Source organism: Pseudoliparis swirei, chromosome 21, assembly GCF_029220125.1.
Source record: "Pseudoliparis swirei isolate HS2019 ecotype Mariana Trench chromosome 21, NWPU_hadal_v1, whole genome shotgun sequence".
Lineage (NCBI taxonomy): Eukaryota > Metazoa > Chordata > Actinopteri > Perciformes > Liparidae > Pseudoliparis > Pseudoliparis swirei.
The window spans coordinates 4,190,449-4,205,013 of record NC_079408.1 but is presented as its reverse complement, the minus strand read 5'-3'; the positions used below and the strand labels follow the sequence as shown (position 1 = coordinate 4,205,013).

At 42.8% G+C, this 14,565-nt stretch overlaps 2 protein-coding genes across 2 annotated transcripts; one reads left to right on the top strand and one right to left on the bottom strand.

The window, feature by feature from the left end:
* Positions 1-1,452: 1,452 nt before the first annotated feature.
* Positions 1,453-3,857, bottom strand: si:dkeyp-74b6.2 (cerebellin-1). Its single transcript, XM_056442382.1, has 3 exons — positions 3,552-3,857; positions 1,898-2,017; positions 1,453-1,650 (listed from the first exon to the last, which is right to left on the bottom strand). Exons 1-3 carry the CDS (start codon positions 3,855-3,857, stop codon positions 1,453-1,455), a joined length of 624 nt encoding a protein of 207 aa, XP_056298357.1.
* A 3,501-nt stretch (positions 3,858-7,358) lies between these two features.
* LOC130211557 (E3 ubiquitin-protein ligase TRIM39-like) lies at positions 7,359-10,936 on the top strand. Its single transcript, XM_056442366.1, has 10 exons — positions 7,359-7,388; positions 7,821-8,058; positions 8,168-8,528; positions 8,686-8,781; positions 8,870-9,103; positions 9,202-9,349; positions 9,452-9,478; positions 9,586-9,650; positions 9,816-9,938; positions 10,117-10,936. Exons 1-10 carry the CDS (start codon positions 7,373-7,375, stop codon positions 10,519-10,521), a joined length of 1,713 nt encoding a protein of 570 aa, XP_056298341.1. The 5' UTR covers positions 7,359-7,372; the 3' UTR covers positions 10,522-10,936.
* The last annotated feature ends 3,629 nt before the right edge of the window (positions 10,937-14,565 follow it).

Sequence of the window (14,565 nt, the reverse complement as noted above, 5' to 3'; positions counted from 1 at the left end):
TGTAAATAATCCTTTCTTCACTTACCCTGAAGGCAACCTTTGGAGCACACATAGTTGCATGCTACTTTAGAACAACCTGTCATGTGTGCATAAAGTTAATCATAGAGCTATGCGTTGGGTGCGGTGCACGTGTCTTCAAAGGTGTTATTGTCAACGTTAGGTCAATGACCTGGATCGAAATGTTCAAATGAGTAAGAAGCCAGGTTTGACTTTTATTGTTTGGCATATTTTCTGGCGACTGTCTGTCAATCCGGGGGTTTCCACTTCAATCCCCACCCTAGTCGATGTGTCCCTGAGCTAGACGTTTAATCCCTGAATTGCTCCCTGTAGCTGTGTCTACGGTGTATGACTGTAACATGGTTGCAAGTCGCTTTGGATAAAAGCGTCAGCTAAATGTAATGCATTTGACTATTTGATTGATTTATTGCAGGCTTTACAAATGACAATGAGAGCAATTATTTTTTAAATCAAATTTTATAGACATAATGTAATAATGTAGCAAATGATTATAAATAATAAAATAATAGTTGAAAACTAAATTGGAATGCTAAAAATGAATATATAGTTTTAAACTTAAATCAGTTGTCACAATTCATGCACATGCTTTTTCACGAGGTGATTTTATATTTCAACTCCTCCATTTTCCTATTGAAACCCTATTTTGTGTTAGAACCCATTAACACAAATTCATTTGAACTATTTTCGACACTCAACTCAACCTTGACCATTTCCCTTTTGCATATAGTGTGCATGCATGCGCAAAGTGCAAGCTACCGTTAGCTTACTTCAACAAACCAACAATATTTATTCTCCTACAGGATACAAAATAAATCAGTTAAAATTTAACACACATTAATGATGCACATATTTTTTAGAGTCACGAACGAGGATAACATCATTTCTGCTAGTTTTCTGTACACTGCAAACACAAACTGCTAATAGCTAATTTGACATAATCTTAAATGGTGCCTATGGCTTGTGGAAACAAATCAAAAATGTAAACAAAACAAGTTTGGACACAATTAACTCACCAACTCCATGGTTGTACTCAAATGATGGGAAATGTAGTTTTACTGAGCTACATGGCTAAATAAGTAGACATAGCTGGAGAGGCAATAAACACAATACGTATCTTTATTGCCACAAAAATCTTCCACCTTAAAGTTCATGCATTAAAAACAAAAATCGCAAATCTCCGACTGGCTGACTCCAGTTGTTGTAAGCAAGCAAAGACGACACATTACAACAGTCAGACTACCGTGAGACATAAAAAGTGCGAAATGGAAATGGGAATTGTACTCTGGATTATTTGGTGTTGAGTGATCTCACTCGTTCTGATACACAAAAACGCATGAAAGCAGTTTGATAAAATGTAATGTGCATCGATTATTTCTTCTTCTTTTTTGCAAACCCTTGACTCTGACACGAACATAACCCTACCTTCGGCCTAATCTACAAGGGGAACACCAGAAACCCAGAGAAAGTGGAGTACTTCCATCCCCCCATCAGGTTCCCCCTCTCCAGTTTGAGATAAGTCTTGTCCCCCCTCTCCATCATCACCAGCCCGGCATTGGTGGCAGCTTCTCTGGTAACGTCCTGATCACCTGCGAAGGCGGAAATCACCGGCCAGCCGTTGAGAATTAAACTCACCTGGGAAAGATGGGTGAGGAGATGGAGATCATTGTACTGGCTAATTGTCCATGGGTTTGTGGTTTACGCAGGCAAAAGAATGCATTTTCCATTCAGGATTTAATTCAAGCAAACAAACAAACAAACAAATAACAAAGCAACTCCTAATGCTGCTTCTCCTGACCTACATATAGGCCCACCAAAGGTTACCAAATTAACAACCAAAAGACTAAGTATACCTTGACAACGACTAAGATGGTATTCTTACTTGTATTGTCTGCCGGTTATAAACTTTGACAACATGAAAGCTGAAACTGTAGACTCCTTTCCTGGGGGCCACGAAGATACTCCTTGCTGGATCGAAATGGCTGCCAACGTTTACGAGGATCTAGGAAGAAGAGGAGACGTAGATGGATAATAAATAATAGTGAGCCATGCTACTATTCTTGGATTAAAATGTGGGAATATTTGACCAATTTTAGATTCAGATTTTGAGATGTTTAGTGCTAAATTAGTGCACGGAAAACAAGAAAGGGAGGAGTTTGTGAATCATCTGGTTTGAGCATTGTTAAATGTAATCGTCCTTGTGGTGGCTGGGGCGTGGTTAGGCTCTGCTGCGGAGGGGATTGGGCAGTGGTTCAGTGAACAGGTGCCGGGAAGAGGCCTAATTGGCCTCAGCTGCAGGGAATCAGGTTGATTGTATCTCTCCAGGATATGAGCTGCAATGGAGATGGAGGGATGGGCGGACAGAGCAGAGTCAATAATAAAGTGTCTTGCCAAATGTTACGCTATGTGTGTTAATCCCTTGGTGCTGGGGATTGTGACAGGACTTGTTACAATCCTCTTTAATTGGTCTGCCAGACAAAGTTTGCGTCACCTCTAGAGTTGCCACAGTCTTTTTAACTTCTCTGGTGAGTCCGCCCTGTCAGCAGGTTACGATAGCCTATCATTTATATAGCTACAGTAGCAAGCTAGAAAGGTAAACGGTCAAAAGTGTGGCTGTATTTCTCAAAAAAAGATTTTAACAATGCAACATTATAAAAGTAGGCCAACAAATAATAAATTAGGCATTTTAACCATGTTTAAGCTAGCTACGAGTGCAACAGTCTGATATTCGTTTTTTGTCAGTGCGGCCATGAGAACGGCTTTTACAGGGAATATGACCGAAGAGGTTTTTAATTAATGTCTTCATTGGCAATTGTTGTTTTGTGGACCGTTCAGGCACCGGTATTTTTTTTAAAGAACCGGTTTAGCACCGGTATCGGGGAAAACCCAAACAATATCCATCCCTAGTCACCACTCAGTTTTGTGATTGCGCCATACTTTCAAGCCAACGAATAAACACCAATTAAGACGCGATGCATTCAGCTTAGTGTTTTGACTGAGATAACCTCCGGAAATTGACAACATTTGAGTCATTGGCATGTGAGGCATGTGAGTGAGAGTGCTTACTGGCATGAACACAATGGACCTTCAGTGTTCACCATTTGATCCGTGACTTGCGCTGAGTCAAAACAGTTTTTTCACATTGCGAGAAGAAGTCCATCACTTGGCATTAAGTGGAAATACCCAACAACTACTGGATGGATTGGCTCAAAAACTTTGTTCCAGTGAACGTTGATGGAAAGATGATAAAAAAGGATATGTGATAATAACAATGATGACACATTCTTAACAAATAAACTGAACCTCATGGTCACGAAGTGGTTGGCCTCTCACTGTACCTTGTGCCTGGATAGACTCACGGTAGATGAGACTCAACTGGGGGTCAATCTTGACACTCAGAACCAATTTAAGGCTGAGCCTACAAGGGTTTACGACGCCATTGGTCTTGATTTACGTGCATCTATGGAGCACAGAGACTTCCGATTGGGATTTAAATGTACCGCTACAGTTGTCTGACACATTTTGGAATCACCCACCTGATCAAAGTAGATGGTCATGGTGCGGTTGCTCATCTCTGAGGGTTCGTGGTTGGTGTTTCGGATGGCGGAAAATGCCACCCGACCAGTTCCCGACCTCACCGACATGCCAAGAGCGTTACCCGAGGGCTCGGCAGTTGGGGTGGAGTCACACACCACCAGACACTTTCCTTCCAACACGATTGGCTCTGTGTCATTCTGGCAACTGACCTCTGAGGGCCCCCAATGGACCAGAAGCAGCAGTCCAGCAAAAAAGACTGAGCGAGGAGCAAGGTATGCCAGGGAGGGAGGAGATGGACAGTGCATTGTTCCAAATGACGTTGAGCTTTCGGTGTTTCTGGGGCGTAGTCAGCGACAATGTGTCTTCTTGAAGAATACCTCACTTTAGCATCATGATCATAACTTCAACATGAATTGAAACTTCAACCAAGGATTTCTGACTTCTCATGAAACATGAAATGATTCAGATAATCCTCAACCAACAGTTCTGCCAACCAATCTATCGGACTTAGTAGGCACAAGGATGGCAGCTTCCTGTAACAGCAGACAGAATGTCTCCGCAAGTAAAGTTGGAGGTCATCCAGCTTTTCACACCACAGCGAAAATGGCCATTGGTCAAGCAAATTGGTTTGGCGGCTGTCAAGGCTTCAGGCCTGTTGGAAGGAGAAGATCACAAGACATCATTTTGCGCATGACAATCTTGCATATTTTTTAAGTATAACAAAACAATGACATGAAAAAAGCTTCTCTTTTTTTCTACATTTATTATTTAATATATTGTGTGAGAACCATTGGATTAGCGTTCAGATAAAGTACATTTTACTCGTTAAAAATGGAATTTAAAACAAATAGACTTCGGAAGGTAAACGTGTTTTCTTATGTTGAAAGCTGGTGGTGTTGTTTCTCTCACCCATAAGTTAGACCAAAAAACAAGCAATGAATCGAGAGAAAAGCGAGTCAGAATGGCAGTGGACATGATTTTGCTGAAGAGGAAAATAAGTAGAAGTGATGAGGTAATGTTTTGGCAAGGAAGAGGAAGTGCCAGCTGGACTCAGGGGGGGGGGGGGGGGGGGAGGGTACAGCGGACTATCACAGTCCCACCACCAAGAGGCCATCTGTGGGTAAACACGTCTACTCTTTCTCTCCCTCTTCACCTTTCCAACTATATCCCCGTCTCTGCATTCCTTTATACAATAATCACACATTATACGTATAAATATACACTCGCTCGCACATTATGAGAGTGGCAGATTTATTGATCAGTGACTCACCATCATTCACCCAGCAGCCAACTCTTCATGCACCTGCAAGAACAGCACTATCCTTAGATACATTCATTGAAAAATAAAGAAGGAAGTCTTGCATCGTTTTTGCAGGAATAGATGAACCCCTAATAAGTGCCTCGAAAACACAATCAACAAGAAGCAGGACATTTTTTACAAAATCAACTATGAATTAAGATATTATGCTTTGCTCCAAAATATTGCCCAGACAGAACACCTACCTCTCACTTCAAACGTTGACCCTGCAGCGACATACAGAAACACGCTTTCTTCTGTTAAGTTAGACCATCCCAGGAGCCCCTGTTCCCTGTTCTGCTTTATCTTTTCCTCTCCTCTTTTCTTTTCCCCCATCTCTCTCTCTCTCTCCCTCTCCAACAATGTCTCGGTTCCAGTAGACCCCTGTGTTCGAGCGGACGTTTAATCACATCACAAGCATCGCGTCCTTCTGCTCTGCCGCCTCCTCGACCCCCAACTGTTCCTGTTTCCTCCGTCCTCCACCTCCATCTCTTTCACCTCTGAAATCCCCAAAGTGTTTATGAAGGTTTGGAAAACAAAGCTCTTTATGTGCAAAGGATTGATTCATCTTGGTTGTCTGATTTTTAATGGGTCAGGGTAAATAATTACACCCATGTTTGCCTTGTGAATACTAAACTCTTAGAAATGAGGTTTAAATACTTTGACTAAATCTATAATTAATTATACAATATTTGCTTGAAGCAACTAAAACATAAGGAAGATGTTTTAGGCATTCACATTACTTGGTTAAGATTTGGGAGAGATCATTGTCTTGGTTCAAATGAAGCACAATATTTACACATTTTTACTCTAACATTCAACTAATCTTCACGCTTGTCACCTAAAATGACTTATTGAAGGACTCAAGACACAGTTTTTTCTTCACGTATCTGTTAATGAAGAAACTGTTGAGAAACTAAGGTAGCTAAATGGTTATTCCAGGAATGTACAGCTGGGTGTCACCTGCATAACACTTGAATACATTGTCTGCTGGGGGAGCAGCATCGGAGCCGGTGACACCAGCCGTCTTAACAAACTGGTTAGGAAGGCTGGCTCCATCATCGGCTGCCAGCTGGAGCACCTGGAACAGGTGGTGGAGAGGAGGACGTTGAAGAAACTGGTGTCCATATTGGACAACCCGGACCACCCTCTCCACCACCTCCTACAGGGACAGAGGAGTACTTTCTCCAGACGTCTCCTCACGCTCCGCTGCCACAAGGAGAGATACAGGAGAACATTCCTGCCGACGGCTATGAGGCTCTACAACAGTTCACCTCTTGCCAGATCACCCTAACCCTTCTTATATTTGTGTTTTTTTATTTTTATTTTTATTCTTGTGTGTTGCTGCTACTGGCTCGACAAATTTCCCCTTGGGGATTAATAAAGTATATATCTATCTATCTATCTATCTATTCAAATGGATAATCTAGTTGGACCAGATTGATAACTATGATGACTGTGACCTTATTATTATACGACTTTAATAATGTGTAATTATAGTGTTTGTTGCAGTTAAAGAGCACAAACACACATTGTAATTACATGACTCATACTCATGTGAAAGAACTTGGAGCCTCCATCTTCAGACAGGAGAACACTATATTCCATTGTCTACTTTATGGGTTTATTTAAACCCATGTTTTGGTACTTCCCAACACAAACTATTGCTCTTCTTATTTATATATGAAGAAAATACTTTCAATAAATGAATGAAAACATAATATCACATTTCTGTTGAAATCCAGGTTGAATAATACCGCACTTGCCCTTTAAGCTGACATTGATTCTTCGAGTTGGGCTATTTTTTTAGGTTTGGCTGTTGCCCCCGTCCATAGCAAAGTATTGATTTGCTTCCATGCCAGGTAATTCTGCCATAATACTTTGGGTAATAGACTTATACAACCCCAATTAAAAAAATCAAAACTATCATTTTAATCAATTCACCCCAAAAAAACGATTGTCGTCAAGTAAAAGACTTCAGGTTTTGGCTGCTGCTCAATCGTTCATGTTCCTGGAACTAATCATCCATATATATAATTCTAGCGTGCGAATAAAACAATTCCAAGTACAGCTTGGTCTCTGGCTGCGGGGTGGCTGTAGCTTTAGCTCAGTGGGGAGAGTGGTCGTCCTGCAACCGCAAGGTAGTCGGTTCGATTCCCCGCTATCGCTATTAGTTGCATGTCGAAGTGTCCTTGAGCAACGAACTGGACCCCCAGTGACTCCACGGCTGTTCCCTGAAGCCCACTCTTCCTTAATAACTTAGGATGGGTTAAATGCAAAGAATACATTTTATATACTGTATGTATATGTAATATGACAATACAAGTCTTTCTTCAAAACCTGCACAACTGCCTGATGTCCTCAAGTAATGTGTGGAAGCTAGGAGGTGACAAATAATTTATGATTAATTAGCTGAGGAGGAGCTAAACGGGAATAAGACTTATCCCTCTGAAAATAAGGAGTGTCTCTGAATATATAAAGCCAGCTGCGTTCTGAACTGACACACAGGACAGGACACTCGGCATGGCAACACATCAAGGTAGACAAAACTAATATGTCTATATTTGTGTGCGCAGATATTAAAAACATGTTAAAGTTTTGTTTTATGCTGGAAGAGAAAGCAAGGGAGCTGTTTAACCATTATTTATTGCTAAATAGTAAATGGTTTACTTTTATTTTGTAGTTTAAAAAAATCTAAAATCAGATGGTAAAAGTGTTCTGTTTTCTGTTTTCTGCAGGAACAGTCTTTTTATTTAACGTTTCTGTGTGACGTGACTTGATTTAAAATGAACTACGACACAAACTTGTATTGTGAAAAGTTGTACATAGCAGTTATGTGACTTATTTTTAAATTCCTAAAAGACTTATCGCAGAATTTTTAATTATATAACGGCCCGACTATCTCAGGTTTGCCGAAGCAAAAATTGTCGTTTAGACACTATAAAGCTAAGTGCCATATGTTTTTTTCCAGCTGCAAACATGGCCCTTCCCGTGCCGGTTGAGGAGCAGTTCATGTGCTGCATCTGTCTGGACATCTTCAGCGACCCGACCTCCACCCCCTGTGGTCACAACTTTTGCCTGGGCTGCATCGAGGACTACTGGGATACGAAGAGGGAGTGTGAGTGTCCGCTGTGCAAACAAACTTTCAGCATTCGCCCAAAACTCAGCATTAACTACGGATTTGCTGAAATCATTGACTTCTATATAAGGTTTGTTATTAAAAGCATTCTCTTTTTTAAATTATTCCAGCAACCCCATAATAAACCTGAAATATTTTAGTTTCATTGAGATCTAACAGAATTTGATTGAAATCAAAAGGTCTCAATGGGAGAATAATCCGGAAAGCAGGAATAATTCCGTCGTCCAACTTTCGGAGGCTGACGGAGTTCCCTGTGACATCTGCTGCGGAGACAAATCCCCATCGGTCCAGTCGTGTCTGACGTGCATGGCATCTTATTGTAAACTTCACCTCACGCCACACGAGAGGGATCCACTGCTGCAGAGACACCAGCTGATGGATCCGACCAGTTTCACCGTCAGTCACCACTGCAGAAAACACAAGAAGCCGCTGACGATGTTCTGCGTGAACGACAAGAAGCCTGTTTGTGTGAAATGCACAGAGAGGGAACACAAAAACCACAACACAATTCCCATCGTGAAGGAGAAGAAGAGGGTCAAGGTGAGACAACTGGTCTTTTAGTCTTCATCTGCATGTCAACTTTGCCAATTGTTATGTCTTTCATAGAATCTGTCCTTTTACTTGCCTTTTTCTCATGTGTAAATACATCAATGTTTCATTAACATTAACATTTAACATTACCTCCTTTCTTTTGCAGACCTCTTTGAGGGACACGAAGACAAGCCTGAAACAGATGATCCAAGCCAGACGCAAATCAATTGAGCAGATCACAACTTCTGTGGATCAAAGCAAAGTATGTTTCTGATAAAGTAAAGGTCTCACTGGGCACGTTTTCCTGTTTTAACTGTAAAAGTAATCGTATTTATCGTCTTAATCGACAGGAAATCACAGAAAGGGAGATAGAGGGCAGTGATCGGGTCTGCGGCTTGCTGATAACCAGCATCAAGAGGAACCAGGCCAGTCTGGTGGATGATCTGGAGGAGAATCAGCAAGAAGCTGAGATGAGAGCCCAAGAGCTGTCCGAGGAGCTGCTGCAGGAAATCCATGAGCTGCAGGCGAGAGGCATCGAGCTGAAGCAGCTGGAGCAAGATCAGAGCCCGATTCACCTCCTGCAGGTGAGATACCTGAAGGGAATTCAACTTTTCTGTGCAGCGTCAGCGTTTTTTTAACAAGTATAATCATGACAAACCTGTGCGATCTTCCCCATTTTTAGAGATTTCCGTCTCGCAGTCGACTCCCATCCACTAGAGACTGGTCTGAGGTCGCAGTCCACGCTGATAACTGCATTGGGGTGGTGACGAGAGCTTTTTCCAAGCTTGTCGACATCTGCCAGGATCTCTCAGACAAACTGTCTGCAGATGGTCAGTAGTCCTTTGGAAAAAAACATGATCTACTTCACAAACTACAAAGATTGTTGTGAAATTCAGTTCATGAAAATAACCTTTTTATTCTCTCTTTTGCAGAAGCAGACAAGCTGAATCAATATGCAGGTGTGTTACGCGTGTATAATCGAACATTCATTTCCTTGTTCAATAGTTTAACCTTGATTAGTTCCTCTTCCTATGACCTCACTCACTGTTCTTCTTTGTTTCTGCAGCCAATGTCACTCTGGACCCTGAGACTGCTTCAGGCTGGCTCCTCCTGTCTCCAGACAGAAAGCAGGTATTGTCTCATTGTACGATCGGTATATTAAATGCATTAAGGGCACAGATTTATTAAGAAACTAAAAGTCCTCACATTTGAAGACACACAAGTTTGAGCTTCAAATTGTCGAGCAGCCGCTCTCAAACATCCTGTAATAGTAACGATGATAATGTTGATCCACAGGTGACCGTCAGCAGGCAGAGTAATACTGCCCCACTCCCAGACAATCCTCAGCGGTTTGACTCCTGCGTCTGCATTCTGGGGAAACAAAGTTTCGCATCTGGAAGACGCTATTGGTTGATTCAGGTAAGGAGCTCAGATACAGGAACACACACTTTAAGATAGAAGTGCACTTAAACAGAAGTACATCAGCAGCTTAAGACTGCAAGGAATTTAAATAAAACCCTCTGACATGTAGAATATTCAAACACAATCGGCCTAACGTGAATCACAATTGCATGTCTGACTGTATTTCGTGCTGCAGGTTGGAAACAAACCCGACTGGGATCTTGGCGTGACCAGGGAGTCCATCAGCAGGAAGGGGACCATCACGGTGCGTCCTGATAACGGTTATTGGGCGATCTGTCGGCGCCAAGGGGGCAGTCTCAGCGCCTGTGCCAGCCCCTCCATCAACCTCCGCCTCCAGGAAACCCCCCAGAAAGTGGGCGTGTTCCTGGACTACGAGGAAGGATCGGTGTCCTTCTACGACGCCGAGGCCAAGACCCACATTTACACTTTCACTGGGTGTGACTTCAACGAGCCCCTCAACCCGTACTTCAACCCCTGTGTTCTTGATGATGGGAAGAACACCGCCCCGCTGGTCATCTGTCCTCTTGAGGAAGGAGTCAGGGAAGGACAGGACGTAACCATTGAGTCAGCTATGTTATAGGATGCTACTAACTAAGTCTTCATAATTAAGTTTAAATAATATATTGTTCTGTACTAGTATCTAACCAACACTGGCATTAATGAAGTTTAGTGTTATGAGATGCCTTTGTTTTTAATGAAACATGCTGCATATGCTTTCACTGCCAAAAATATAGATGCAATGTTTACACTCTTTCTGACCGCATGAATTATATTCTTTTCTCAGTTTCACACTGTTCTATCAATCAAATGATACCAGACTCATGTGTTTATAAATGTAAATTCATCTATATAATAATTCAGAAGGTTATATATCACGCCGGATAATCTCTATTTCTTTTATTTTTATACATGCACACTTGGACATATTATGTATACAACTGCTATATTTTGTTGTATTTATACAATTATATAACCAGAATAAAGACATTTGTTCACATTGTATTGCTATTTTACAGGTTATAACACAATTATGAAGATTAGAAAAAAATATACCTTGATCAATTAATCAGACAACTATGTCGGTCCTGATCCACCCCCAAATTCCTCCTCCAGTTAAAAGTGGTGTCGAAGTGTCCTTTAGTGAGACCTGAACCCCCAGTAGCTCCCCGGGCGCTTCACAGCAGCCCACTGTTTCTAGAATGCTAAGGATGGTTTAAATGTAATAACTTATTATTTGAATAAATTAAATAGGCCATGTTTACCCTATTACCTCACCTTTTTAAAAACGCATATCCTCTGCTACGGTTACCCTGAGCGTCGTCACTTTGACAGAGTTTTAGATGAGAACACCGAGGACGGAGGAGTGATGAAACGCTCCGGAGGACGAACACGTTTTCACTAACGGACTCCTGACTATCTCACAAGCTGCCACGGAACCAGCAGAAGCAGTTGAGTTTGGAGACTTCATAAAAGTAGATTTAGAATCTTTCAACATTACATGTTTGATAATTCCCTTTCACATATAAAGCATACAGGTAAGCAGCATCGTTGGTGTTAGAAGTGGGACAAATAAATGCGAATTTTTCTGGGATTAGCGAGAATAGACCAGGCCGGGAAAAGTAAATGCGGAATGTGAGTAATAAAACAGATCAAAGGGGACCCCAGTTCCATTAGACTACAACAATAGGAAAGCAACAAGGAATCCATCATGCCGGCCGACAGGGAGAGTGGCTGTAAAATCAGATGAAAGCATCGAGGCCATCGCTGGGACGAGAAGCAGAGGGCCAGGTGTGACAGAACACGGGTCCTGAGGGGTCAGCGGAGGCGTTTACAACCGGCTCGACACGACAGGACCATGGCACCTCTTGTGATATTCAAATGAAGACCTGGTTGATTGTGTGTTCAGGAGCCCAAATCCTGACCAAATGGGCCAGAGAGGATGTTACTACGAAGTGAATAAACACAAGCCTGGATTCATGTGTGTTAACCTGCCTGTAGATCAATGGTCATTGATATGATAATGTGATATATGTCTCCCAATATGTTCCGTATCCTGACCCCCGGTTAGAGTGTGTTTGATGTCACTGGCATCGGGAAGTCTCACCAAGCCTGAAAGGATCATAAAGAGGGTACCCTAAGTGCCTGAGAGATAAGAGGAGACACGGAGGTGACCGAGCTCATCTAAACCAGCTAAGACAACAGTCCCCCTCTTTGATGTGGGACAGAGAGTCTCCCCAGAACCTCTCAGGAAGAGAGGGGGGGGGGATGAACCCCCCATCAGCACCCCCAGAGAGGGACGGATATCCGGTAAAAGTGGGAGGAGCCGAGGGTATAAAGGTGACGAACAGAGAAAAGGAAAAGAGTTCTTTTGGGAGAGTTTTTGAGAAAAAAAGGGTTTTTCATATGTTGTGGTTTGCGTCAGGCGTCCGTGAAGAACTCACGGGCGCCTGACGTACTTTGTCTATTTTTCTTCTTTCTTTTCTGAAGGCTGAAGAAAAAGAGTTTTTTTGAGTTCTTGTGACTTTTGCGTCAGGCTCCCGAGAGGGAAATCACTTATAATTGTACTTTGTTTATTTCTTTCTTCTTTTTTTGAATAAAATACTTGGCTGCCTTGCAGTCTTAAACTTTACATTCGGTTCGTGGACCTACTTTTTTGTGAGTCCTATTTCTTCACCTGTCGACCCACCCGAGAAGACCAAAGGCAGAGACCCGAGAGCGGACCCCCCCCGCCGCCCCCGAGGTGAGTCTGAGCGACATCTACACGGCTACACCCACTGATCTCCGTCACTCAGGGCACATACTGATTCCTCACACACTGGTAACTGACATTTTGTACTAACGAGAGATATCGCTGCAGCCGGTAGACCTCCGTCTCTCCGCCGAGCCGTGGTTGGTTCGGGGAGCAAGAGAGGGACTCGTACCACCGAGTCCTCGTCGCGGAGTTTGTCCTAAGAATAAGAATATCAATAAATGTCCCGCCAGCCGCTCTACGAGCCTTGTACCCTCAGAGCGGGCTGGGAGGAGACCAGATAATTGAATACACAGCGTTTCTCTCCGCGGAGATCGATCTGACATCATCTAGGGGTGTCGCGCGCCGAGCCAAACAGCAACCACTGTCGAGGTGCACGCGCGTCGCTCATCAGGCCCGAACGATCGCAGAATCATATAGAGGGAGTTACTGATCTCCGCCTCCTCTCCCCCTTAACTCGGTCTTCGCCCTCGCTCGAGTTTCCCTCTCCCCCTCGAAGCGTGCCGGCGAGGATACCGTGACCGGGGCCGTTCGTCAGAAGAGAGGCCGGGCATCGTGACCCGTGTGGACCCGTGTCCTCTCCAGTGCGACAGGTTAGCAGCGCGCGGTGACGCGCTGCGCCTGGGCGCCGCCGACGGGCTTTTACGACAGTTATCTACACGTCTGTCATTAGAGCACGATTATTTCCCCTCAATAAAGTACCCGGTGTGAGCCGGCTCGCACCTCAAACCTTTCCCCCCCCTCCTCTCCATCTCTCCTCTCCCGTCTCGTTCCCGTTCCTCTCCTCCCCCGGTTTCCCCTACCCGAGCAGACTGCGGCGTGCCTTTTCTTTCCGTCTCTCACCCGAGGCGACAGAATTCGGTTCACGTACGCGTCTCTCTTAACATTGGCAGTGAAAGCAAATGAATATGTCCACGCAGAATTAAACTCTTTTTTTCTCCGTGACTTAAAAAAGAAATAATCCATTGTCAGTTTAACAAAGGCGGGGCTCTGCATATCCTGATGAGCCACCTGCAGGGAGAGACGCTGGACAGCGACGTTATAGGATGTGACGCACATTTTTGTTAAAAATATATTACATGTTTTTTTCAGTGACACAGTAATAGCTCAAACTCAAAGATAAGAGGTGTTCCCTTTGAATTATTCCCAACTGGGCAAAACATAAATAAATATATCTTCTTTTTTTGTCAAAACCTCCGGGAGCCGCAACAGAGGGGCTAAAGAGCCGCATGCGCTTTCTGAAGCTTTTCATCCCATCCTCGTCGCCAAATCGCGGTCGTTGATTTTCGTTGAAAAGACTGGTCACAGATGGGGTTGGAGTTGAAGATCAATTTAGTAGAATTCTTTATTGATCATGAATCATGGGAGGAAAAGCACAATTTGCTGGACACCACTGGCTTAGGGTGTGGTCCTTGTTCCAGAGATAAATATTTTAAAATGACAATTAAATAGTCCTCTTCCAGGCCTTTGAGACAACATTAGAGAACTTAAACATCACATCAAAATGTTCCATTTCTTTTATTATTTATACTGCAAGATATGTTCACTACCGATTACACACATACACACACACACACACACACACACAAACACACACATATATACATATATATATATATACATATATGCCATTTTGTGTTCAATTAATTATCTTATATTATTGTCTGGATCAAAGACAATATACCCATTTTCCACCTCCAAACCACAAAGCTCACACATTTTTTAATATCTTTAAACTACTAGAATATCTAATGAGTATTTATTCAGTTTAAGCGTTAAATATTGAAATAATGTGTTTAGTTAATTGAAGACAGTGAGAGTCTGAAGATGCGATTGCAGAAGTTGATCAAGTTTGTTTTCTATGTACATTGTGAG